Source organism: Zasmidium cellare, assembly GCF_010093935.1.
Source record: "Zasmidium cellare ATCC 36951 unplaced genomic scaffold M409scaffold_1, whole genome shotgun sequence".
Taxonomy (NCBI): Eukaryota; Fungi; Ascomycota; class Dothideomycetes; order Mycosphaerellales; family Mycosphaerellaceae; genus Zasmidium; species Zasmidium cellare.
The window spans coordinates 2,011,501-2,039,177 of NW_022986945.1; the positions used below are offsets into that span (position 1 = coordinate 2,011,501).

The 27,677-nt window shown below is 52.8% G+C and overlaps 1 protein-coding gene across 1 annotated transcript; it reads right to left on the bottom strand.

Annotated features, from left to right (window-relative positions):
- Window positions 1-27,590, bottom strand: M409DRAFT_49038 (uncharacterized protein; the record flags this gene model as incomplete). Its single annotated transcript, XM_033811125.1, has 6 exons — window positions 1-5,501; window positions 5,549-8,928; window positions 8,982-9,195; window positions 9,249-12,503; window positions 12,551-12,620; window positions 12,672-27,590. The coding sequence occupies 6 exons, from the start codon at window positions 27,588-27,590 to the stop codon at window positions 1-3; spliced, it is 27,339 nt and encodes a 9,112-aa protein (XP_033675060.1).
- Window positions 27,591-27,677: the final 87 nt, after the last annotated feature.

The following is a 27,677-nucleotide window of genomic DNA, read 5'->3' on the forward strand; positions in this document are numbered from 1 at the left end:
TCACATGCTTTTCAGTACCCTCACCAACTCCTCAAACAATCCTTCAACAACACCTCTCGAATGAAATCTCGCACTAGCGTTCATTTCCACCTCTAGGCCATCTCCGCATGGCGTTGCCAGCACCGTGATCTGCTGACTCTCAATCGCCTCATCTTTCTCAACAGGGGTCAGCTTCATCCCTGAATTCGTCGAGCCTGATGAGGCATCTTCTTCATAATCTTGGAAGTGCACGAAGAACCCGCTGTCTCGTTGCTCTTCGGGCCAATCGACGCAGTTTTGACGAATGTCGTCGAAGCTGTAAGTCTCATACGGTAGGCTCTGCACGCGCTGGTTGTAGATTGCTCGCATTACCTCCTCGAAGTCTGCTCCATCTTGCTCCCTTACTCGAATGGGGACGTTGTTCAGACAGGGACCAACCACGTTTTCGAGACCTGGTGGAAGACTCGAACGCCCTGAGATGAGGAGGGCGAATGTGATGTCCGTCTGGTGTGTGGATTTGCGGAGTGCGGTGGAGAAGGCCGCGGTGAAGGCTGTCGCGGGAGTGAAAGACTTTGAAACTTCTGGGGTAGATACCCTCCTCTTCAACACGATGGACGAGTCTTGGGTGTTCACGAGACTTGTATTATTGTCGACGATGGTAGTTATCCGGGAGCCCTTCAAGAATGAAGTCCAGTACCGCTGGCTTGATTCACTTTTCCGTTGGCAGTGATTGATGAAACCAGAGAAAGAAGGAGCTGGTGGGGGAGAGTGTCCGTCCTGGAAGGCGAGCAGTGCGGATAGAATGTGTGACATGCTGAGTCCATCGTACTGGGCGTGAGACAACCTCATTGTCAATCGAACCGGTCCAGTTGACGAATGGTGGATCATAAATCTTGTCCAGCACGTCCCGAGACGGAGCATCAGTTTAGAGTCCTCTCTGTATGTGGCTGCTGCCGCCTGAGCTACATCTTCATCGCATTGATAGGCCGCGATGGAGGGCTCTATGCCGTTGCAGACGACTCTCCAGTATTTGTCCTGCGTCAGGACAAAAATTGATCTGAGAATCTCGATGTGCTCCCACAGACGAGCACAGCTCTCGGAGAGTCGTCCAACATCGGTCCCAGCAGGAAAGTCAACCCACCAGTGGTAGCAACGCCGAAGGGGTTCGTTCAGTGCGGCTTTGATGTACCTTTCTTGGGCGCTGTTGATGGGCGTCACGTCCTCGATACGCCCATAGGCATGCTCAATTTTGGCGGCAACCTCTTGTTCAAAGAAGCCTTTGTCATGCACGTCTTCAGGCAGGGTAGAGAAAGGCTCTGGATCAAGATAACTGTCGGCCGAACTCTTCATTCGACTTGCAAGGTCACTCAGTCTGGGTGAGGTGAAGATGTCGGCCACAGTCACAGACAATCCAGCTTCTCGGGAAGCACTCGCAAGCCGCATAGCACTTATTGAGTCGCCTGAAAGCTCGAAGAAGCTGCTGCAGGTACCAATTTTACTGGTATCAATGCGCAGTATGCGAGCCCACAGCTGTTGAAGTTGCATCTCCGCAGAGGTTCTGGGTGCTTCGTAGTCGATGGATGCTGGTCGCAGCTCATCTAGCTGTTCGCGAGACAGTGACGCTCCGATTTGCAGTAATCCACGTCTGTCCAGCTTTCCTGATGCCGTCATGGGTAACTTCTGTACGGGTATGTACACCGAAGGTATCATGTAGCTTGGCACAATGCTCGCCATTCGCTCGTTGAGTGTAGCAGTCAGCCCCTTCAGTGAATCGTCATCTACTTCCGACCCTGCAGCGAACACAACCAGAATCGAATCCTTGGTATCTTGTGGATGGATCACTTGGGCGGCCAGTTGAATGTCAGCCCGACCAAGGTGTTTGCGCACGTTATGCTCTATCTCCTCCAACTCGACACGCTGTCCATGGATCTTGACCTGCGCATCTTTTCGTCCAATGAAGATTAGGGATCCGTCAGGGGCATACTTGACAAGATCTCCGGTCTTGTACAATCGACCGTGGCGACCTGAGATGTCAAGACTATTGCCCTCTGTCAGCCAAGTAGGGTCATTCACGAAGACAGCCGCGGTTTTGTTGGTGTCATTGAGATATCCTTGACCGACTATCGGGCCCTCGATCCAAAGCTCACCAATCTGCCCAACCCCGACAAGTCGGTTTGGCTGGGTTTTATTGACTACCCAGGCCACAGAGCCAATGGCCTTTCCAATAGAAGGCACGTCATCGTTCGTCGGGTCAAGCTCAGTGACAGTGCTCACGGGAGTACATTCTGCGGGCCCGAATGTGTTCAGGATATGCTGAGCATGGCCACGCCACTGAGCAACGTCGCTCGCCTTGACGGGCTCGCCAATAAAAGCAATCGTCTCCACATCGGGAATATTGCTGGAAAGCAGGCGAGATACAGTTGGCGTGATATGCAAGTAGTCGACCCTGAGACGTCGCATGCTGCCAGCAATATCATTCATCCGCTCGTCTGTGCTTGGGATGCAGAGACAGGCTCCTGCGCACAGTGTCTGCAACAGGTTGGACCAAGAGACATCAAAGGTATAAGAGACGTAGTCGAACACCCTTGACACCCTTGGCTGGGGATGGAGGCGAAGGGCTTCTTGTTGGTAGTGCACGGCACTAGCAAAGTTGCCATGAGAAACCACAGCTCCCTTAGGCAGTCCGGTGGATCCCGAGGTGAATACCACATATAGAATAGAGGACGGCTGAATGGTTGGAAGAGGCTGCTCGGCAGTTGATGGGCTTCGGACTGTCTCCTCGTCGACCAGAACGACTGAAACCGTCGACAGCCTTTCAGCCACAGACAATTGGCTTCTTGAGCACAAGACCACAAGAGGTGAGACCTGATCGACGATAGTCTTCATTCGATCCACCGGCTGGCTTGAAGGATCCAAGGTGACGCTTGCGCCTCCTGCCTTCATGACAGCCAGTGCAGCAACCGGGGTCCAGAGGCACTTCTCGAAGCAGAGCGGTACGACGGTGCCGTTGACGTTTTGTTTGGCCAGTTGCTGGGCAAGTCGTGTTGAGTACTCATCGAGCTGACGATAAGACAACTCCCCATCCCAAGAGCAAATAGCTGGTGAGTGAGGCTCCGCATTGATCACGGCTTCGATCATATCGTGAACACATCTCTCAATGGGCTCTGGAGAGCGTGCATTCCACCGCCAGATATCTTGAGTATCATTGGCGCTCACTGCTTGAAGGTCGCCCACTTTTGGTGGCTCACGGGCAGTACCGACCGCGCAGAGCTGCCGTAGTAGAGACTCGAATTGTTCTGCCTGTCGTTGGACTTCCCTCCTGGAAATCACGGCTGGGTCAAAACCGATCTGCAGAGTCGCGCCTTCGTTTACCAGAAGACAGTGAATGACAATTGCATGGGTACTGAAAGCATCAGGCTCATTTGTGTCTTCAGTAGAAGTCTCTGCAGCTGGTTTCTCGTCCTGGAATAGGATGCTACGCTTCTTCTCTCCAGGTGCGGGCTGTACTATGAGCAGTGTTTGGAAGTCACAAGCTCTGGCACATTCAGCGTTGATCCGGCGGATCTTAGCTAGACCAGTCTGCTCATACTTGCTGCTCTCAAGCGTTTCACGCTGGATTCGAGCCAGAAACTCTGGAACAGATTCATGCTGGGCCACTGAAACACGCGTGGGAACGGTTCCAATCGTGGGACCAAGTACAGTGTCGATCCCTGGGACTGGAGCTTGACGACCCGATACTACAGTCCCGAACAACGCCTCATCTTGAGCCGTATAACTGCCAATGAGCAAGGCCAAAGCAGCAGATATGAGGTTTGACGTTGTGATATCTGAGGATGACGGCCACTTGAGGCTACCGATCCTGTGTTGTACGCGTTGCGTGGCTTGAGGTTGATGAGCAGTGGACGGAAGAGCAGGGTATGGGATGGCGTTCAAGCCACAGAATCGTTTCTTCCAGAACTGCTCCATGTCTCCGCAGGTCATTTGAAGCATGTGCTTCACGAACTGTTGGAAAGGAGTATGCTCAAGTTCGGCAGCAGTCGCACCGCCATAGCATTTGGCCAGCTTGTCGAAGAGCATAGGCAGCGACCAGCCATCATATAGTGCGTGGTGAATAGTAAGGCTGAAGACACCAGTCGGATCTTGTGGTATCGCTGCGTGGACAAGCGCAGATCCAGTGCCCATCACAGGTATGACCTGAGCGTCACCATCGACTTCGGCCTGCTCGCTGATGATGGCTTGCACCAAGCCTTCCGAAAGCTCGACTATCCTTGTTCGTAAGATCGGAGTAGCCGCGAGAAGGAGCTTCCATGCATCCCTCAAGCGCCCGCAGTCGACATCGTCCCGAAGGTGGAACTCGAATTTGGCAACATAGTCGCCAGGTCGTTTGCTCGAGAGCGCCAAGAGCCCTTCTTGGAGGCTCGTGCAAGGAAAAGCATCCTCAACTTGGCTTGGACTAACATTGCACTGCCTGGCAACTGTTGCACGGACTTCAGCAACACTGGTATTTCCCCGTAACAACTCAAAGGGATGTATGTCTTGTGCAGGTTGGCCCCTGTCGGTGCTGAGCAACAGAGCAAGATCCTCAAATCGAGCGTGTTGAAAGACGTCCATGACAGTGAAGTTCAATCCACTTCTTCTGGCTGCAGCCACCAATCTCATGGCACTAATGCTATCCCCGGCGTGGAGAAAGTTGTCGTTAACTTCGATGGACTTGTCGCTCATGCCCAGAGTGGAGGCCCAAATTTGTGCCAAAGCCTTCTCGTTTGCAGTCGTAGGTGCTCGAGAGGCGCCAGTTCGAGGCTGTACAGGCCACAATTCGCCGATAGTGGTGCCGGCACCAATATCTCTCAGTCGTCGACGGTCAATCTTGCCGGATGCGGTTCGTGGTATTTCCGTGACTGCGGCTAGGTGGGAGGGCACCATATGGGCAGGTAATGTGGCTGTCAACTGTTCATGCACAGTGGTTGCGAGGTCTGTCATCGGTATCTCTTGCTCTTCTGCTCCTGTTCCATGCTCCCCGGCCACGAAGATGATGAGACGAGCTTTTTCGGCGTTTTTAGGTTTGGTATGCTCAACCACAGGCTTCAACTGAGCACCTGCTGGAATGCATTGTTGGACTGCACGCTCAACCTCGCCCAGCTCAACTCGCTGGCCATTGATCTTCACCTGGTCGTCTGCTCGACCAAGAAACTCCAGATTCCCGCTGCAGTCGTCAATGTAGCGGACTAGATCCCCAGTCTTGTAAAGTCGACCATGACGACCGGGCATATCTGCGCTGCCGCGTAGGAGCCAGACAGGATCTTCGATGAAAGCAGCAGATGTCTTGTCTGGATCCGACAGGTACCCGTGTTCAGCCACGAGTGGTCCCTCCAGATACAGCTCCCCAACTTCACCAATGGATGCCAGCTGCTCTGGATTATCTTGTCTAACGACCCACGTCACGGTACCTGCTGCAAATCCAATGTGAGGCTTTACGACATGGCGTGTGTCGATCTCATTGACAGTGGCGAACACCGAGCACTCTGTATATAGTCAGAAAAGGCACAATAACAAGCTCGGTTACACTTACCAGCAGGGCCATATGCATTATGCAGCGTTTCAATCTGGCTCCAAAACGCAACATCACTAGCCTCCATAGCTTCTCCAGCCAGCGCCAATCTTTTCAAGTTCGGCAGATCGTTGGGGTCCAAGAGTCTGGCTACTGTAGGTGTGAGCATCGCACTGTCTACAAGTAAGTCTCGCATGCTTTGAGCCATATCAGAGAGCCAATCTTCCTCCTTTGGGATACATAGACAAGCGCCATTCGTGAGGGCCTGCAGGGTCTCATACCAAAAGACATCAAAGCTGTAGGAGATCCCCTGGTAGACACGACTGCTGTGTTCGGGTAGAGTAAGTCGATCCCGCTGATGCCATAAGGCACTTGCAAAGTTGCGATGTGAGACTGTGACGCCTTTCGGTTCGCCAGTAGATCCTGAGGTGAAATTGACGTAGAGGGGTGCCGATGGGCTCACCCTCGGGAGATCTCCTTCTGGCTGAGGGGACGAAACAGTTTTGAAGATGTCTTCATCAAGGACAAGGACGTCGTTAGGCAGTAGACGGCTTGCTGGCTCAGCGTGAGCTCTAGAGGCGATGATCATGGTTGCGCCGACTTTCTTCGTAGTCCACAATTGACGTTCGAAGGGCAGCCGTGTGTCGACTACGACCGAACAAAAACCAGCCTTCATTACAGCAAGCTGGGCGACCGGTGTGAATTTGGACTTCTCAAAGAGCAGTGGTATGACCATCTCTGGAGTAATGCTCTGCTTGGCTTTGCCCACGATATACCGAGCGAGCTTTGTCGATGCCTTCTCGAGTTCGCTATAGGTCATGGAACCGTTCCAGCTTTCCACTGCCGGACAAATTGGTCGACGTGCTGCTTGTTCTGAGAATACTTCGTGGACACATTTCTCTATGCGTTCTGGTACGACTGCGTTCCAGGACCAAATGTTCTCGATGTCCTCGCTGCTGATTGTCTCGACCGACGACAGCTTGCTCTCAGGATGTTCGCAAAGCTGGCGAAGGATTGTCTCGAACTGTGACAGAAGCGTGCCGGCATGAGCTTCTGAAACGACATTAGAGTCGTACCCTAGGTGGATCGTCACGTCGTCGGAGCCCAGTTGGCATTCTAGCATGATCGCATATGTACTGAACGTGCCCATTTTTCTGTCCATATTGTGGAACTGTTCATTTGGAGCATACAAGCTCTCAGATTGCGTTTGCCCTTCTTGAGCTTGAACCACGAGGACAGACTGGAATCCGCATGCTCTTTCGGCATCATCGCTGACTTTTCGTATTTCTTGAAGCCCGAACTGCTCAAACTCAATCAAAGCCGTAGACTGATCTTGAATATTGCGGAGAAGCTCCCCAGCAGTACTGTCCTGAAAGTCGTGCTTGACTCTGACCGGAATGGTGCTGATACTTGGCCCGACAATTTCATGGATTCCAGATACGTGTGCCTGTCGCCCAGACGAGACAGCGCCGAAGGTTACGTCTTCTGAGTCTGTTCTCCTTGCCAAAAGCACAGACCACGCCGCTTTGATCGTCGTGGCAGGTGTAAAACCCAATCCTGGCCATTGTATGTGGGTAATGCTGTAAGTCAGGCTCCGATCAGCGCGAGGCTGATACGATGGGCTGGGAAGTTTGGGGAATGGCGTTGCTTCGACATCTTGCAGCTGCTCACTCCAGTACGCAATCTGGCGGCCGCGATCGACTGACGCGATGCTTCTTATGAAGTTCTTGAACGGAACACGATGAGGTAGTTCCGTCTTGTGGTAGGCCGCATCGACCGTTTTGTCGATCAGAGACAGCGACCACGCATCGTACAGGCTGTGGTGCAGCATCAGGACGAACAAGCGATCTTCCGAAACGGAACTGTGTTTTCGTCCAGAATCAATGATGGCCATACGACACAGAGGCTGACCAAGACCAAAAGGCTCTTCATCGTTGCGCTTGAGGTAGTCTTGTAGATTTGTGTCTGAGGAGCATGAGATGGCATCTCGAACGACGACTTGTAGAAGACCGAAACCAAATACGTCGACGATTCGGGTCCTCAGAATCGGATGTTCGTCCACTGTTGTCTTCCACGCTTGACGAAATCGATCGATATCAACATCTTTTCGTAGTCTGAGGACTTTCTTCCGGACGTAGTCTTGCTCAGAGCTCTTCGCGTTCATGGCGAGTAGCCCTGCTTGGAGTGCAGTCGTGGGATATATGTCTTCAATCTGGACAATTTCAACGGAGCACATGGCTGCTGCTTGCTGCTGAATGTCTTCGAGGGATGGTCGCTCTGTCCCGTGCAGATGTTCAATCGATGACAGCAATGAGAAAGCGGGTACATCATCGTTGACGTGGTTTTCTGAGGCTTCCAGAGTATTGGCCAAGTCACTGAGGACAGGATTTCTGAAGACATCGGCAACGCTCATGTTGACTCCATGCTGCTCCCGAGCAGAAGCCACAAGCCGCATAGCAGCAATGGAGTCGCCCCCAATGCGGAGAAAGTTGTCTTCTGCGCTGATAAGATCTTTGTCAATCTTCAAGATGTCGGCGAAAAGAGCTTGCATCAGACACTCTTCGGTTGTATTGGGCTGCCGGCGTTTGGCTTGCACTTGGTAACGTTCCTGCACAGCTTTGAGGGTGAAGGACGCACCCAGCGTCTGCAACGAACGATGATCTGTTTTTCCTGTCCCTGTGACTGGAATTGAAGTGAGAGGGATCCACCCCGACGGACACATGTATGCCGGTAGCAGCTGTCTCAGTCTCTCATCAAGGACAGCCACGATTTCTGCTGTTTCGCCTTTGAGGGATTCATGGGCAACGTTTTCAGAGCTAAGGAAGCACAGCAAAGTAGCCTCAGTGCTGCCTTGAAGCTTGACCACTTCCACACAGATTTGTATTGCGCTGTCCATTGGCAGATTATTCCGAATGTTGGTCTCGATGTCCGCGAGTTCGATTCTCTGGCCGCGGATCTTGACCTGAGAAGCGTCTTTGCGCTCAGTAAACGAGAGTGTACCATCTGAATTGAGTTGCACGAGGTCTCCCGTCCGATACGCTCGTTGTCGCTGGGTGTGGTCGATGTCGATATCTTTGAGCCAAGGTAGGTCATCCACGAAGGCTGTGGCGGTCTTTGCCATGTCGTTGAGGTACCCTTTCCCTACCAATGGACCTTCTACCCACAACTCACCAACAGCACCAATGGCTGAGAGACGCTGTGGATTGTTGGGACAGACTATCCAGGCAACACCGCCGAAGGGCTTTCCAATGCTGGGGTCTTTGTCGATAGAGCTTCTAGCTTCTTCTATCTCGTCAGCAGAACCGTTTGTCAGGGAATGCCCATTTGTGAGTCCAGAAGCCTTGTGCCGGTTCTGAGAATGAATCACAGCAATGGTGCTGGTGACGCTGGCCTCTGCGGGTCTACAAATTCTGGTCAGTACTTGTAAGTCCTGCTCAAAAAGGCTCGAACCTACCCATAAGTGTTGATCATGTCGACATCCCATCGAGCCACATCGCTCGCAGTCAGACGTTCTCCACTGAATTGTAACGTCTTCAAGGCACTCAACTGTGCTGGATCGATCAGTCTGGCGACGGTTGGTGTGAGATGGGCATAGTTGGCATTCAGTCGATGCATCGAGCCAGCAATGTCTGACATCCTCTCGTCTTCACTAGGCACACAAAGGCAGCCTTTATGCAAATTAGCATTGTGTTGCATATAGGCCGGAATAGGGGTTACTTACCGCCAGAGGTCAAGGTGTGAAGTAGGTTGCTCCAGGCAACGTCAAATGAATATGACACAAAGTCATAGACTCTAGCGCCGTGGTGGAATCCGAGCGCTTTCTGCTGATGGCGAATAGCTGATGAAAAGTTCGAATGGGTGATCATCGCACCTTTAGGTAGCCCCGTTGTGCCACTCGTGAACACGACATAGAGCAAATCATCAGCGCTCAATACTGGCAATTCTTTGCCCTGAAACTCGTCGTGCTTAAGCTTTTGTAGGCTGAGACGGTTGATGACCATGATCTCTGATTTGTCGAGAAACTTTGCCGTCTTTTGCTTGGAAACCGACGAGAGCATGACTTTGAGAGGCTGAACTTGTCGAACAACGGATCTCAATCGTTCTACTGGGAGGCCAGGATCCAGCAGCACAGAAGCGCCGCCAGCCTTCATGACGGCCAGGGCAGCCACTGCAGTGTAGGCACTTTTCTCGAAAACCAGTGGGACTGTAACTTCTGGTCCCACCCCTATTGTGACAAGGTAATGAGCTAGACATGTGGAAAGATGGTCTAGTTCCCGGTACGTGAAGTTTCCATCGTGGGCACATATGGCCGGTTTGTCGGCGAAGCGTTTGGCTGCGATCTGGAACAGCTCGTCGACAGTGGCATCAGTAGCCGGCGAAGGGACTACCTCAGTCCATCTTCGGATGTCAACCAAGTCCTGCCCGCTTAAGAACCGAATGTCTTGCAGCTTGGTTGCGGGATCAACTGTGCCGATCTGTCTCAAAACCGTCTCCAGTTGCCAGAGCAGGCGTTGTACGTATCCTCGAGATACAACATGGGAGTCGAAGCTGACTTGTATGTTCACTTCTCCACGTGCGGCGGGTTCGCAATGAAGAAGCACAGCGTACGTAGAGAATGCATCAGCCTCGCCCTTCAGCAGGTTTCTACTGTGCTGCTCGAATATTGGACTGTCGACATTGCCCACAGGCTGCTCCGGCTGCACAACAAGCAAGGTCTGGAATTGGCATGCTCGCGCTGCAGACTCACTGACTGCTCGGATGTTCTGGAGGCCAGATTGTTCAAAAGCAGTTATTCCAGTAGAACGGCTTTGGACTTGAGCCAACATGTCATGTATGGTACCCTGAAACTCCACAGCCATTCGGATAGGCACGGTCGATATTGTTGGGCCAGCCATTTGATCGATGTGATGGACATCGGCTTGTCTTCCAGAGGAGACTAGTCCAAAAAGTGCTTCGTTAGTGTTCGTATGATGGGCGATCAGTGCGCCTAGGGCAGCTTGGACGGCCGTCGAAGCAGTGAAGCCAGTAGGAAGCGAGATATTTGTGAACGTTGCATGAAGTCTTTCGTCAGATCTTGGAACGTAAGTTGGAGTAGGTAGGGAAGGGAACGGGCTTGCCTCCAGCCCATGAAATTGTGTTCGCCAGTACTCCTTTGCCGCATGCTGGTCGGTCTCTTGGATGTGTTTGACAAATGCCTGGAAAGGCGGAGTATGTTGGAGAGTGAGCCCTTGGTACGAGCGCTCGAGCGACGATATGAGCAAAGGGATCGTCCATCCATCATAGATGGAATGATGCATCGTGAGGATGAATTTCGTGCTCGTCTGCTCTCCGTGGATCAATGCCACACGAGTAAGGGAAGTCCCTAGTCCCATTGGCTGGGTCTGGAACCGATCCAGGTAAGAGACGAGGCTATCGTACGTTTGCCACTCAATCGAGGCATTGAGAACCGCTTGTACCATTTCAAAATCCGGCAAGCTCAACATGACAGTCCTCAAGATCTGAAAATGGAGGCAGGTCTTTTCCCAGGACTGCTGCAACCGTAGAATGTCCACTTCGGCCCGCAAGTCGAAGGTCATGTGAGCCACGTAGTCTCCAGGTCTTTTGGCTGTCAACGCAAGTAAGCCTTGCTGCAGAGGCGTGCAGGGAAAGACGTCCTCCACCCGGCAAGACTCGTCCAGATGGCAGCTTTGGGCGACGTATTGCTGGATCTCGACGGTGGACAGCCTGTTCTTGCCGCCCATCTCCGAAGACAAGAGCGAGAATGGCTCAATGATATTGTTGGCATGCTGCAACACGCGAGCTCGGATCGCCATATCGCTCAGTCTTGGATGCCTGAAGATCTCAGCCACGGTGAGCTTCAACCCAGCGTCTCGTGCGGCGGCAACCAGCCTCATGGCGCCCAGTGAGTTCCCACCAACATTCAAGAAGCTGTCGTTAAGTTGGATGCCAAGGGGATCATTAAGCCCTAGCACCTGCACCCACAGCTGGCGCATACGCTCTTCTGCAGGACCTCCTCGGATTGAGGAGCCTGGGCCTGAGTGATCCGCACGCTGTGTCAAGGCACTGGCGCCAATCTCTCGGAGGCGACGACGATCGAGCTTTCCATTGGCTGTTTGCGGCACTTGTTCCATGCCAACGTATTGAGATGGAATGAAGTAGTGAGGTAGCCTGGCAGATAGACGATCGGTCAAGTCGCCGGTGATGTTGGCAATGTGAGCTGGAAGGTCTTCGATATGCCTTTCTATGCTCAAGAAAGCAACCAAGGCGGGCTCAGCAGCTTTGGCGGTAGCGATTGCTTCTACTGCAACTCTGGTGTGCTGGCCATGTGTCGATTCGAGTTCATCATGAATGTGGTGCTCAATCTCGCCAAGCTCCACGCGTTGGCCGTGTATTTTGATTTGGTTGTCCTTCCTGCCAACGTATTTCAGAGAGCCGTCTGGCTGCTGGCATACGAGATCGCCGGTACAGTAGACTTTGCCCTGTCGTCCTTCAAAGCCAGGGGCACCTCGAGAGAGCCATTCGGGATTTTCAGCGAAGGCAGCAGAAGTCTGAACCTCGTCTCCATAATATCCAGCGCCCACAAGTGGTCCTTCCAAGAGAAGCTCGCCGATTTCTCCAAGTCCCACCAAACGATTGATGGAAGAAGGATGGACGACCCAAGCCAAACCGCCGTAAGGGTGTCCAATAGAAGGTTCCTGGTCACCTTGAGCCAGGCCAACGCTTGCAATAGTGCTCGTGACAGAGGCTTCAGCTGGTCCGTATGTGTTGAGGAGAACGCTCTTTGATCTCCATCGTGCCACATCGTCGCTAGTGAGCGGCTCGCCACTAAACTGGAGAGTCTCAAGTGTTGGAACATCATCCGGTTGCAGCAGTCGTGAGACTGTCGGCGTGAGATGAGCATAATTCACCTTCAAAACTCGCATAGATGCTGCGATGTCGTTCATCCGCTCGTAATCGCTAGGGATGCAGAGCGTGCCTATCTCTATCATCAGTTTAAGCCTCAAGGCGAATATATACACTTACCGCCCGCGGTGAGCGTGTGGATCACGTCGGAGTATACGACATCAAACCCGCACGACACCCAATGATAAACCTTTGATACACGTCAGTGCATAGTCCACGGGAAATGTGCTTGGGAACGTACCCGAGAGGTTGACCTGAACCGTAGAGCTTCTTGCTGAAATTCTATTGCAGAGCAAAAGTTTGAATGCGTAACCTGTGCTCCTTTGGGCCGCCCGGTCGTCCCTGAGGTGAAGTTGAGGTAGAGCAAGTCAGAGGGCAATGTAGTCGATTGCTCAGCCTGCTGGACTGGAAGGCTGTTCAAAAACTGCTGATCAACGCGCAAGATCGCCCCTTTCGGCGTGAGATCCTTGGCCAAAGCATTTGTGCTAGGTGAGCAGAGCAAAAAGGGCGGCTTCACCTGCTGGGTGATCGATCTGAGACGTTCGAGAGGAAGACTCGGATCCAACGCAAGAGTGGCAGCTCCGGTCTTCCACGTTGCAAGAAGTGCCAGAGGGAACCACATCGACTTCTCGAACAAAGCAGGCACGACCATGCCTCGCCGTGCACCTTGAGATGACATGTAAAAGGCTAATCTGCTCGAGAGGTGGTCCAGCTCTCCGTACAGAAGTCGGCCATCGTGAGCGTCGATGGCGATAGTATCTGGCTGCTTCTGTGAAGTCTGCTCGATAAGACCGTGCACGCAATGGTTCAAGATTGGTTCGGGGACTTTCCAATTTCTTTTCCATATATGCGACAGATCGTGTTGGTCGAGAAGATGAACATCGGCTAGTTGTTGTGCCGTCATGGTGGAGTCTGCTGATGAGTCTAGGATCATATCAATTGCTGAATTCAGTTTCTTGATCACCAAATGGGCGGCCTCGTCGCTGACGGCGTCTCTTCGATATGAGATCGAGAAATCAGTGGAAGACTCCGCGAGCCCGACACCAAGGACAAGGTCGTATTCTTGAGGATCTTCCCAGTTGATAGTGTCGAGAGTCAGTCCAGAGGCTCCATTTGGACTGACCTCCGTCTCCTTGCGGACGGTGATACTAGTATTGAATAGCCTGCCAACACCAGTCTGAGCCCCGTTTATCATTTCAGCAAGCGAACAGTGCTGATAAGCGAGGTCCTCGATAGATCTCTTCTGGGTCTGCTCAAGAACTTGGATCAGTGGTGAAGTGAGGTCGATCTCCGCAACAAGCACGCTGATGGTAGGGCCCATAAGCTTGTCGATACCATCGATAGGAGTGTCACGGCCGGAGGCAAGGTTTCCAAAGCAAATCCGATCCATGCCGGTGAAATGGGCCAATACAAAGGCCCAGGCGACTTGAGCAAAGACTGATCTTGTCATCTGCGCCTTCATGCAGAACGCATGGACCTCTGAAGTCCGCGGACTGGATACTGGCATCGAAGCGTGCAGTACACCAGACTCCACAACCGCATTTGCGGTGCGTGGAAACTCGCAAACAGGCGTGTCTGCTAACCGCTGTTTCCAATGAGTAAGAAGCTTCCCTTCTGACCTTTGAAGGTGTCCGATGAAGCTGGAGAATGATGGTGCAGGCTGTAGAGTTTGGGCATTGTAAGCCGCCAGCAGATCGCCCTTGATAAGCGCAATCGAGACAGCGTCGATGAGCGCATGGCTGATGTCTAACCTGCAGGCCACTTCGCCACGAGTATTTTTACATGCTGTGAACCCATGCAGGGGTCGACCATCCGGAAAGGCGATAGTCTCAAGAGCCTGTAGGGTGTTCTCGGGAGCTCTCTCATCGCCATCAACATTGCGAATGCTGGCTTCGAAGCCATCTAGCACAACCTGCAGGAAGCGGCCGGTCTCAGGATGGGTAATGAACACTGTTCGAAGGATGGAGTGACTCCGGACCACAGCCTGCCATGCTTTCGACAGCTGCTCGACATCGATTTTGTCATGTGGCCAAGTGGGAGTGCATCTCCACATGAGCTGGTTTGTGTAGCTTGCCGTATTCTTCTCGATGCTCAAAAGAATGCCTTCCTGCAACGGTGATGTGGGGTATATGTCGTGGACGTCGTTTGGAGATATCCCGGATTCGAGCAGAGAGCGCGAGATTAGATCAAGGCCATGGTAGGTGGTCGAAAGCATGGGAAAGTCGCTCAAAGAGAATGGACTGTGGCTGTTGGAGACAAATGGAATGCCATTTTTGAACGCATCAACAGACGCCGTCATCCACTCGAGCAGACGATCTTGATGCTTCATTGACTTGTTGATGATGAAGGAGAGCTCAAGCTCGCCTTTCTCTACACCACAATTGACTTCGATATAGGCAAATCGCCGTACATCTGCGTGCACCTGCGCTCTACTGCCGAGCATCTCTGGCCGGTCTTCTTGACTGAAGAAGGGTTGCTGGCTTTCAAGTTGTTGGAGTGCTCCCGTGAAGTTGAAGAGAAACTCCGCAGGGTCCTCGTCTTGAAGGTGATTGTCGCCCCCAGGATTGTAGAAGCGGGAGGCAAAGTACGCTCGACCTCTCCCTGTCATCCGTTTTCGGGCATCTTTGATACAGTGTACAGTGTGTAGTATCTCTTCGCCAGCCGTGGAAATTATGCGTATAGGATAAATCGTGGTGAACCATCCGACGGTGGTCGACATGTCTTTGTCGCCTATCGAAAGCGGTTCTCGACCATGACCCTCGACACATAGTGCCGGCGAACCACGATCCTGGAATCGCCATTGAAAGGTGTGTATCAAGATACCCAATATGATGTCCATTGGCTCTGCGCGTATGTTGCGACTGATATCCTGCAACAATCTGGAAGTGACATCGGTGTCTAACCTGAAATCAAAGGTCTCGGAGTTTCGGCGTGTATTGTCTTTGGGACTTACCTCCCAGAACCCAGACGCAGAGCTGCCATCGACGTCAGGCAGGCCATTTTCTGGCTGCTCATCTGAATCATGAATCTGAGCTTTGACCCAAGCAGCAAAAGATATTGGTCTGGCCTGGTCCAGACCTCCTTTCGTCAAAAGCTGCTCGAGGTCATGCCAGACGACACGCCAAGAGACAAGGTCGATTACAAGATGGTGGGCAGTGAACAGCACTGCTTGTGCTCCATTGGGCACATTGAAGAAGTCGACAGCAAACACTGGGCCTTGCTGAATGTCAAGTGTCTCCTGACGACGCTGGCAGATGGGCTGCACGTCACGCATGTCGTTCACGTGATGCTCCTCGAAAGCGTACAGCGACATGCTGTAACCAGGTAGATCGACGTATTGCTGCCAATGTCCTTGGTCGTCCTTTCGAAATCGGGCTCTGAGCATCGCATGCCGGGCGACGAGCACATCGATGGCTCTTGCGAAGGTACTCGACACGACAGGTCGATTGATTCTGAGCAAGAAGCTTTGATTGAACTGGTTGGCACCATCGGGATTGTTCTGGAAGAAAAGACGCTGTATTGGTGACAAAGGAAAGCAGTCAGTATTATCTCCTTCAACCTGCTTACTCACCTGTGGCTTCTTCTCGGCGACTTTGCTCCTGGAGGCCAGCTTTCCGATCGTCTGTGCCTGAAGCACGTCCGTCACGGTCATGCTGATTCCGCGCTGCCTTGCACGAGACACTATTTGCATCGCCGATATTGAGTCGCCACCCAAGCGAATGAAGAGATCATCCGGGTAGATTGATGCCAGCGGTACGTTTAACACTTGCGACCAGATGATCGCCAGTTGCTTCTCAACTTCAGTCGTCGGTGGTCTTGCAGCACTGGGCTTTGTCGTTGCAACATCTTGAAGTGTGAAAGCCACACCAATCTCGCGAAGTCGTCGTCTGTCGGTCTTGCCGGTGGCTGTAAGTGGGATCGCCGTAAGCGGAATATAGAATGCCGGCACCATGTACAATGGAACGTCTTTCGCGAGCTTCTCTTCGATACCTGTCGTCAATCTGCTTCCGAGCTGCTCCAGTTCTTGAGCGGTTACAGGAGATGACAAGCTCTGGGTCAAGCTGATGAATGCCACCAGTTGTTGACTTCCTGCTCGATCAACCACATCGGCAACCACTTGAACGTTCTCGAGCGACGATGTGTTCAAATTGTTACGCACATGGTACTCGACTTCACCAAGCTCAAGTCTTTGCCCACGAATCTTGACCTGGGCATCTCGGCGGCCAACGAAGGACAAGCTGCCACCTGGTTTCAATGAGACCAGGTCACCGGTTCGGTAGACCAGTCCTTGGCGGCCAGCTTCAAGTAGCCAGGGCGGGTTCTTAATGAAAGCTGCCATAGTCTTATCAGGATCGTGGAGGTAACCCTGGCCAACAAGCGGACCTTCAAGGAATAGCTCTCCGACGGCTCCAATCGCAGATAGTCGCTCGGTAGAGGTGTTGACAACCCAAGCAACACCTCCCACAGGCCTACCAATGCTTGGATCACTGTGTTGATGGGCATTATCCGCATTTGTAAGATCTGCGACGGTTGCAGTCACGGAGCATTCGGCAGGGCCGAAAGAGTTGATGATAGATCTGGATCCGTTGCTCCATTTTGCCACATCACTTTGCCTCAAAGCCTCGCCGCTGAATTGAATCGTCTTCAGTTCAGGTATGTCTTCTACGAGTCTTGAAGTCGTGGGGGTCATGTGCAGGTAGTTGGCAGAAAGTTCCTTGACAGAGCCGGCGATGTTGTATAAACGATCATCTTCCGAAGGTATGCAAAGGGTTCCGCCGGCTGTCAGCGTGTGCAGACAGTCTGATATGGAAACATCAAAGGCATAGGATGCCCACTGGTAGACACGCGAGGCGTTGTTGAATCTGAGAGCCTCTTGCTGGTATTTGACAGCGCTTGCAAAGTTTGCATGTGAGATCTGAGCGCCCTTTGGAGAGCCCGTACTCCCGCTGGTGTACACAACATAGAGCAAATCACCCGGAGAGACTGACGGTAAGCTCTTCCCGATGTCACTTGGCGTCGAGCTGAGGACCTCATGGCTGACTTCAAAAGCATTGTCCGACAATGATCGAGCAAGTGACAGGCAGGAAGCAGAGCTCAGTACCAAGGTCGCTTCAGCTTGTCGGATAATAGAAGCCAATCGTCCAAGCGGCTGTTTAACGTCGAGCGTGACGAAAGCGAGGCCAGCCTTCGCAGTCGCCAGCATGCAGACAGACACCCACTTGCTTTTGTCAGAGAATATGGGGACGATTCTTGGACTCTTGGAGGACTGCCCGTGTCGATTTATCTCCGCCAGGACGTGGCAAGCCAACCGAGTTGAAAGCTTGTCCAGAGCAGAATATGTCAAGTCGCCATCGTGAGCGGAAACAGCTTGATGCTCAGGTTGCTCACGAACTCGCTTGGCGATCAGATCATGAATACACTCTTCAGTCGCTTCAGGTAACACTGCATTCCAGAGCCGGATCTTTTCAAGATCTTGGCTACTTGCGACCTCAATATCACGTATAGATGCCTTACTAAGGTCGACAGAGCATAGTTGTCGAACGATGGTCTCAAACGAGGCCAGAAGACGTTCCATGTTGGCTGCAGGAACCAACTTGGAGTCGAAGCTCGCCTGGGCTTTCAAGCCATCAGCTGTGATTCGACAGTCGAGCAGGATGGCGTAGGTTGAGAAGGTGTCCGGACCATCTTCTACACCCGAAGGGACACTGGCGAAAATTTGGCTCTGCGAGGTTGTGCTGGCAGCTTGGACAACCAACAGGGACTGGAAGTTGCAGCACTGTTGAGCACAAGGGCTGACTCTCCTGATACGATGAAGACCCGTCTGTTCGAAGGGCGTCATGTCGACAGCTTGGCGATGGACACGAGTGATCAATTCTCCCAGTGACTCGGTGCTGTTGGTGCGCGTTATCACTCTAATAGGGCAAGTAGCAAGGGTGGGCCCAAGTACATCTTCAATGCCCGAAACAGCTGTCTGCCTGCCGGACAGAACGGCACCGAAGACACTCTCATCAACGGCGGTGTAATGAGAGACGAGAATTGCCCACGCAGCACGGACTAGGCTGGCCGTGGTAAAATTGCTCGCCTTCGGCCAGGTCAAGTTGTCCACGGCGGTCGTTCTGCGCTGATCAGACTGTGGCACATAGTTCGGTCCAGCGGAGGAGATGTCCGGGAATTGCACAGCCTCTGCTCCCTCGAACTGCGTGCGCCAGTATTGGTCTGCCTCTGTCGAGCTTGCATCTTGGATATGATTGATGAAGAGACTGATTGGTCGCAACTGAGATGGCAAGCTCAAGTACTCCTTCTCGACAGCTTGGAGAAGCAATTGCAGCGACAAACCGTCGTAGATCGCATGGTGCATGCTTAGAGAAAAGAAGTTTTTGTCGCCGTGAGATGTCAGGGCAACCCTCACCAGAGGCTTGCCAAGTCTCATTGCGTCCTTTAACAACAACCCGTCAAGATCATCAAGACTCTCGGCTTGGAGCCAGTCGACGTTTTGGTCAGTCACGACTTGAGTCAAGCCGCCACATGAGGGTATATCGACAATGCGAGTGCGTAGGATGTCAGCTTGAGCAACGGCGTTCCATGCTCGTCGAAAGCGGCTTTCATCGACGTCTTGATACAGCTCGAATCGAAAGTGAGCGACGTAGTCACCAGGACGCTTAGACGTCAGCGCCATGAGGCCGGCTTGTAGTGATGTGACCGGGTAGGCATTCTTGATCTGTTCGGGACCAAGTCCAGGACACAAGGCTGCAGCTTCTCGGCAGACTAATGCGATATCGACAGCCGCGGGTAGAAGCGAGAAGGGTTGTACCACTTCCAGCTCTGTCTCTTCCTGTATCTCTTGCGCCATTTCGGCAAGGCTCTTCACCCGCGGATAGCTGAGTATATCCGCAACTGAAATCCTGAGCGATGGCGTGCTTGCCTTTGCTGCAGCGCTAAGGCGCATTGCAGCAATCGAGTCGCCGCCTATCCTCATGAAGCTATCGTCTCGTCCAATCGTAGTGGGGTCTATGCCCAGCACATAGGCGTATAGGTGTCGTACCTGCAACTCTCGCTCCGTCTGAGGCGGTTGCCGCTCTGTGCGGGAGGGATGCTGGGCTGCCAGCTCTTCCAAAGTCATCGAGCTGCCGATATTCCGCAGCTGACGACGATCTGTCTTTCCACTTGCATTCGTAGGAATGGTTGGAAGTTCTAGATATGCTGTGGGAAGCATGGCTGTAGGCGCGACCTGTGCGAGCTCGGTATCGATGTGGCATATCAGATCCTTGATGAGGCGGACTTCTGGTCCAGCAGATTGGTCTTGCGACGTACTTGCAAGAAAGGCGATTAAGCATGGAGCATTGCTGCCTTTCGGCATGACCACTTCGGCTGCCACCTGCATTTCGTTGCTTGTCGGGATGTGACGTCTGATCAAATGCTCCACATCACCCAACTCGACACGTTGGCCCCGGATCTTGACCTGCGAGTCTTTTCGTCCGATGAAGAGAAGACTGCCATCCTCGTTGTATTTGCAGATGTCTCCCGTCCTGTAAAACCTTCCATTAGCGCGTTTCTGAGCAGATCCGCCCATCCGTTGCCAAGGAGCCCCATCGAAGAAAGCCTTCGCTGTTTGTTCAGGGTCCGTGTATCCAAGTCCCACGAGAGGTCCCTCTAACCACAGCTCGCCCAAGCCGCCGATTGGAACGAGCCTCGAGCTATCCTTGGGGTCTACTAGCCATGTGCAGACACCGAATCCTTTGCCAATTCCGCCTTCGAGGGCATTTGGACCATCCGTGTGAGCAATGGTACTGATCGGAGTACACTCAGCTGGGCCGTATACGTTCATGGTTTTGACCTTGCCACGCCAGCGAACAAGGTCTGCCTCCTCTAGTTTTTCCCCGCCAAACCTCAAAAGTTCGAGAGTCGGCAGATCGGAAGGATCAAAGAGCCTCGCCATCGTCGGCGTGAATGAGGCTTGATTCGCTTTGAGTGCGCGTACGGATCCGACTATTTTGCTCTTTCGATCGGCTTCTGATGGTATGCAGAGACAAGCCCCGGAAGCAAGAGTCCTGAAGAGATTGCCCCATGCCACATCAAAGGCGTAGGAAGCAAAGTCGTATACTCTGGCGTTCGGGTGGAAGCCAAGGACCTGCAACTGATATTTGCAGCTAATGACAGCGTTCGCGTGGGAGAGAATGGCACCTTTCGGTAGCCCAGTCGAGCCGGAGGTGAACGCTAGGTAAAGAGGGCTCGAGGATGAAACAGAGGGAAGCTGTAGCACATTAGCAGAATCACCAAAACGATTCAATGAAGCTCGGTCGACCACAACAGGAGCAGAGCGACCCAACTGCGTCGCGACCTCCTTCTGCTCTGTTGAACACAAGATCAGCGGGGCATTGACTTGATCAATTATAATCTGCAATCGAGCAGAAGGTTGTGAGACATCGAGTGCCACGCAGGCCGCGCCAGCTTTCCACACTGAGAGAGCTGCCACTGGCATGAGCAAAGACTTCTCGAAGCATAGGGGTACGGTAGCTCCAGGTCGAACGCCTTGTTGCACGAGATGATGCGCCAGTCCTGTCGCCAACGCATTCAGTTCTTCGTAAGTGAGGTTTCCATCCCATGCTGCAATTGCCTGCGCATGAGGGTTGGTACGACAGACACCAGCAATGACCTCGTGCATCAAGCCATCGACAGTCTCTGGTAATGCCCCATTCCAGCTCCAGATCAGAGAATGCTCCTCGTCGGTCATGGGGTCAATGTCGCCAACCTGAGTCCCAGAATTTGCAGCAGAACACAATTGCGACAAGGTCCGTTGAAGCTGGAGAGCCAGGCGTGATGCTTGTTTTGAAGTGATCACATGCGAGTCGAACAGTAAGCGTAGGTGCATCCCGTCATCCTTCAGCTGGCACTCGACCATGACAGCGTACGTGCTAAAGGTACCTGCATCTGCGACCTCGACTTGCTTTCCAAAAAAGTCTGACAAGCTCCTAAAGATCGACCCGGCGGCAACCTTTGGCTGGATCACTACGATAGTCTGAAACTTGCAGGCACATTCGGCATCGTCGCTAAGCTTCGTAATGTTCTGGATTCCGAATTGTTCGTATGGGATCGTTGCCACGGCGTCGTCCTGCACGCTCTTGAGGAGCTGGTCAACGGCCATGTCTTTGTTGAGTGCAACTCGCACTGGGATCGTCGCCAAAGTTGGGGCTGGAATCTTGTCAATGCCATGCAAGGGAGCTTGTCTACCAGAGATCGTTGACCCAAAGGTGATATCGTCAGAATCGCAGTAGCAGCTTAGGAGAATCGCCCACGCAGCACGAATGGCGTTGGATGGGGTTACGGGGATTCGTGACCAATCGACGGCGAGCTCATATTCGACTCTGTCGTCGGCGCGTGGCTGGTAGGAAATCGAGGGCAATGAAGGAAATGCCATAGCCTCAGAACCTTGTAGATGCCTTTTCCAGAACTCCGACTGTCCTTGCATCTCGTTGGTGTAGCCGATGAACCGAGTGAAAGGTACCAAAGACTGTGGTTGCTCGCCCTTGTATGCACGTGTGACCTCTTCATGCAGCAATTGTGTCGACCACCCGTCGTATAAGGCATGGTGGAGAGAAAGCACAAATAGCCGGCGGCCACTTTCTGGGTCGAACACAAAGGCAAATCTAGAAAGTGACTTGTTCAATCCCATAGATTGTTCCAGCTCCAAGCACTCGTTCAAGCTGCTATACTGAGACCAAGCTATCGGTTCATCAATGACACTCTGCACCAGCGGGAGTTCGGGGATGTCAAGGCCAACGATTCGTGTTCGCAGAATGGGCAGCCGTTTCTGTATCTGATCCCAAGCTGCTCGGAAGCGGTCAATGTCGATCTCGTCATGGAGTTCCAAGACTGACCGAAGGGCATAGTCGCCATCATGCTTCCCGGTCATCGCCACGAGTCCTTCCTGGAGGGCTGATGCAGGATATACATCTTCCACCGCCACAAGGTCGACGTCACATGCAGTAGCTACTCTTTGACGGATTGAGCTGGTGTCAAGACTACGAGGCAGCAGTGCAAAGGCAGCGAAGTCTTCCTGCGCATTTGGGCCATGGGAGCGGTGGACCTTCAAGGCAAGATCGCAAAGCTTAGGGGTCGTGAAGATGTCGCTCACACTCAAGGCCAGTCCACGCTCACGAGCAACCCCAACCAAGCGCATTGCAACGATCGAATCCATACCAGTCGTGAAGACGTTGTCATCAGCACCGATCTGGCTGCCATCGATGCCGAGAACTTCCGAGAGCAGAAGCTGCAGTGTGGTCTCCATCTCCGTTGAAGGAAGCCTCTTCTTCTTGGAACGCGCGGGATGCATGGCACTCAGCTCTTCGATGCTCATAGATGCGCCAATTTCACGCAACTTGCGTCGATCAGTCTTCCCAGTTGCAGTAACGGGTATCTGCTGGAGTCCCATGAAAGCTGATGGTATCATTGCCTTGGGCGCAACTTCTGCCAATACGCCATCAATTGAGGCAAGCTTTTGCCACACGGGCTCTCTGATCTCATCGGGAAGACCAATGAAGGCCGCCAAGATGGCCGAATCGCTGTATCGGGGTTTGAATACTTCGGCAACTACCTCAACCTCGTTGCTGTTCTCAGATGGCAAAGAGGCACGCAGATGATGTTCGACTTCATCTAGCTCGACCCGCTGTCCTCGGACTTTGACTTGGGTATCCTTGCGGCCCATGAAAATGATGTCGCCATCGTCGTTGTAATAGACCAAATCTCCAGTGGAGTACAGTCGACCACGGTTCTGGTACGTATCTGGAAGTTCGTCAAGCCAAGGTGCTCTCGAGAAAAAAGCTTGGGCTGTCTTCTCGGGATTGTTCAGATAACCTGTCGCCACCTGAGGGCCTTGAAGCCACAGCTCACCGACGGCCCCGATTGGACTCAAGTGCTGACCTTCTCGGTCAACTATCCAAGTGGTTACACCGACACCTCGACCGATGTTCTTGGGGCTCGTTCCCGGGGAGTAGCTCTGAGAGACAGTCGCCACGATGGTGGCCTCTGACGGTCCATAAGCTATAGACGTATTGACGTACTTGCTGAAGCGTTCCATCTGATCTAGGGAAGCGGACTCAGCCCCAAGATACAACCGGTGCATTGAACGAAGAGTCTCTTCATCGATGAAACGTGCTACATTGGGTATCAAAAGTGCCCAATTTGCTCGCAAGCGGCGAATGCTACCCGATACGTCGTCCATTCGATCTTGACCCGCAGGCACACATAGGCATCCACCACTCGCGAGCGCATACCACATGTTCAACCAGTGGTTATCGAAGACATAGGAGCTGTGATCATAGACTCGGGACGAAGCATCCAAAGCGAAGGCGTCTCGTTGCGCTGAGAAAGCGCTGGAAAGATTACCGCGAGTAACCACAGTCCCTTTAGGTGCTGAAGTGGTCCCAGAAGTATACTGGATGTATACCGCAGCATCCACAACTACCGGCTCGAACGACTTGCTGGCGTTCGTCATATTGGCAAGCTCGTCCATGCTCACGATGATCACAGGTGCATCGCCGAGCTTTCCAGCATTGTCTGACAGCGATCTCGATGCAATCATCACGGGTGCGTTGACTTGGCTGACCATGTAGCGAAGCCTTTCGAGGGGCAAATCAGGATCCAAATTCAAACATGCGGCTCCCCTTCTGGCCACGGCTAGTTGTGCCACCGTCATCCATTTGCTTTTCTCGAAGAACAAGGGGACTGTTTGCGTCTTCGTAACATTTTCGAACTGCAGAGTGTTCGCCAAGGCAGATGAGAGCTCGTCTAGCTCTCCATAGGTCAGGTCGCCGTCCCAAGCACACACTGCAGGAGCACTGGGTTTCTCTGTCATGTTTCGTGCAATGATGTCCACGATGTCTTCATGGGCAGCAGAAGGTATGTGCTTGTTCAAGGCATACACGTCTGTCTCGTCCTGTTGACCGATCCGCTTGATCTGAGCCGTAGAAAGGTCTGAACCGCTCAAGGCACACACTTGCCTCAGTATCTGCTCAAAAGTGCTGAGAACCCTTTGCGCCCTAGCCTCACTGACGATCGCGGTATCAGAGGACACATCTAGTATCATGTCTGAGTTCGCCGAGCCGAGAGTGCATTGAACCGTCAAAGCGTACGTCGTGAATGCATCGAGATCCTCTGTTACCGCATTACCGAGGTCATTAGCAAATATAGAATTCGCTGGGCTCGATGCGTCGCTGTCATCTGACGGCTGAACGATGAGCAGCGACTGAAAATGACAAGACTGCGGCGATATCTTCTGGATCTCTGAGAGACCTGTCTGTTCAAAGGGAATCATATCTGCTGCCTGTTCTTGCACAGCAGAGAGTAGCGATGTGACAGACTGGGAGGGTGGCGTCCGTACTCGGATAGGGCAGGTAGCTATTGTAGGTCCCATGACGCCCTCGATGCCAGGAACAGGCGCTTGTCGACCAAGGAGGACCGCTCCGAAAATTGTGTCATCGGATCCAGTGTACGCGGATACGAGCAAAGCCCAGGCTGACCGGAGAATGGCATTCGGCGTGATGTCTGCGACTGGCCAATCCACGCCCTGCACGAGGTGACGGATGTGGCTATCTGACGTGGGTTGGTAACTCTTTGATGGCAGTTGTGGCCATTGCGGTGCTTCAGACTCCTCGAATTGTGACGCCCAGTACTCCCGCGCTTTGCCATCGCCGGTGCCAACAACATGATTGATGAATGTTCGGAAAGGTACAAAGTGGCCAGAGCTGCTTTGCTCGTAAACCTCTGAGAGCTGCTTTAGAAGAAGCGACATAGACCACCCATCGTACAGCGAGTGATGCATGGTGAATACGAATTTGGGCGACGCATCTTCGTGACTGTGTTGTAACGCAACGTGGAGCAGAGGCTTTCCAATGCCCATGGCTTCGCTATCGACCATTTCAGCATCTTGCATCCACTCGACAGGCTCATCGATGACTGCTTGGTAGAACTTGCCCGCAAGGTCAACAATGCGGGTCCGTAGAATAGGGTTCTCTTCCACCAAAGCCTCCCACGATGCCTTGAAGCGGTCAGCGTTGACGTTCATTTTCAGTCGCAAACTGCCCTGTGCCATGTATTGACCAGGTCGCCTGATTGAAAGGGCTAGCAGTCCCGTCTGCATCGACGTGCAGGGATACAGGTCGCCCACTTCGTGTGGTTGTACGCCACACTGAGCAGCAGCCAGCAGCCGCAACTCGTTCTTTTCAGCAGCTGGTAGCAGATCAAAAGGATGAACTCCTTCAATCTCTTCACTTCCAGAGATTTGAGAGATCAAGAGTGCTTGTTTGAAGAGCTTTGGCTGTTTCAAGATGTTGGGAACGGTCAGGTTGAGGCCACTCTGACGTGCAAGCGCTGCCAAGCTGATGGCCTTCAAGGAGTCGCCGCCCAACTCGAAGAAGCTATGCAAAATTGAAATTCTGAAGGCATCAATACCGAGCGTCTTGGCCCATAGTCTCTGCAACGCCCTTTCCATATCTGTATGGGGTTGCTGAAAAATCGATGTCTGCGACACCTTGTCTTCAAGCATGGGTGCAGCTAGTTCGCGAATTTTCTGTCGGTCGGTCTTACCGGTTGGGGTCGTTGGTATTCGTGAAAGAGGCAGCAATACTCGTGGTATCATGTATTGCTGCAGTGAGTTGGCCAAGGCTTCTTGCAAGTCCGTCGCCTTCACGGCGGCAGCCAAATCGTCGAAGGGAACCGACTGGCTGGTAATCACAGCAACGAGGCTCATCTCTTGGCTGTCGCCTGGCTTGGTCACCTCTGTGACAACCTGGGGCTGGAAGAGCTTGAAAAGTTGCGCAATATTGCTCTCAATGTCGCCAAGCTCAACTCGTTGTCCGTTTATCTTCACTTGGTTGTCTCTGCGGCCAACGAACGAGAGCTTGCCTGTCTTTCCAATGTAACGAACGAGATCACCGGTTCTGTAGACCTTGCTACGACGTCCAGGATGCACGCTGGATCGGCTATTCACTAGCCACGCAGGATCCTGGATGAACGCAGCCGCAGTCTTCTCATAATCACCCAGATAGCCTCCGGCCACTAACGGGCCTTCGAGGAACAGTTCTCCAACCTTGCCAATTGATTGTAGTTGATCGTTCTCAGTGTCCACCACCCAAGTGACAAGTCCAAGCCCAGTTCCAATATCAGGGTCGTTCAAATCTTGGACAAGAGATGCAGTGCTTGTGATAGTCGTCTCGACTGGCCCATAAGTGTTGTAGACGTTCTTTTGGCCCTGCCATTGGGCCAAGTCTGATGCTTTCAAAGGCTCCCCAATGAAGCTCACTGTGTGGACTTCCCCAAGACGGGAAGCGTCCAACAGCCTCGACGCTGTAGGCGTGATTCGAAGGTAGTTCGCCTGGAGCCTAATGATAGATGCCGTAATATCCGCAACTCGATCCTCTTCCGAAGGGATACACAGGCAGCCGCCTGCTATGAGGACATGCAAAGAGTCGTACGAGACATCGAAAGCATACGACGAGTATTCGTAAAGCCGTGTAGAAGTGGCAAAGCCAAGTGCAGCATGTTGGTGTGCTGCTGCAGAGCACAGGTTGAAATGCCGTACTACAGCACCTTTAGGATGTCCAGTCGATCCGCTGGTAAAGCAGACATATAGCTTCTGCGAAGGAGACACAGAGGGCATCTTCAAAGCGTCCGCTCGATACGTCAGGTTTCGATCAAAGAACGATTCGTCAACTACCACCACTTCATGACCATGGCTCATCATCAATGTTGCAGTCCTCGTTTGCGTCTTTGATGCGAGCGCCAGGGGTGGATTCACCTGCTGCACGATCGATCTCAGACGCTGCTCCGGTAAGTTGACATCCAGGGTGACTACGGCGGCGCCGGCTTTGAAGCACGCCAGCATAGCAACGGGCGTCCATTTCGACTTCTCGAAGAATAGCGGAATTACAGCATTGTCGGCGCTTCCAGTTGGCACAGAGGCCACTAGATGCTGTGCCACCCGGTTCGAAAGGTCATCCAGTTGAGAATATGTCCATTCTCCATCCCATGCGCATACTGCTGTCGATTGCGGATATCTTCGAGCGGTTCGAGAAAAAAGTTCATGCACACAGTCGTCTATGGTTTCCGGCACTTCCGCATTCCAGGTCCAGATTTGTCGAAGATCTTGTTGAGATAGCTCGCCCATGATGATTATGGCGGCTTCGAGAGGTTTCAGCCTGATTCCCAGGGCAGTAAAAGGCCAGGCTTATGCTGCCTTTCTGAGCGTGTCGAA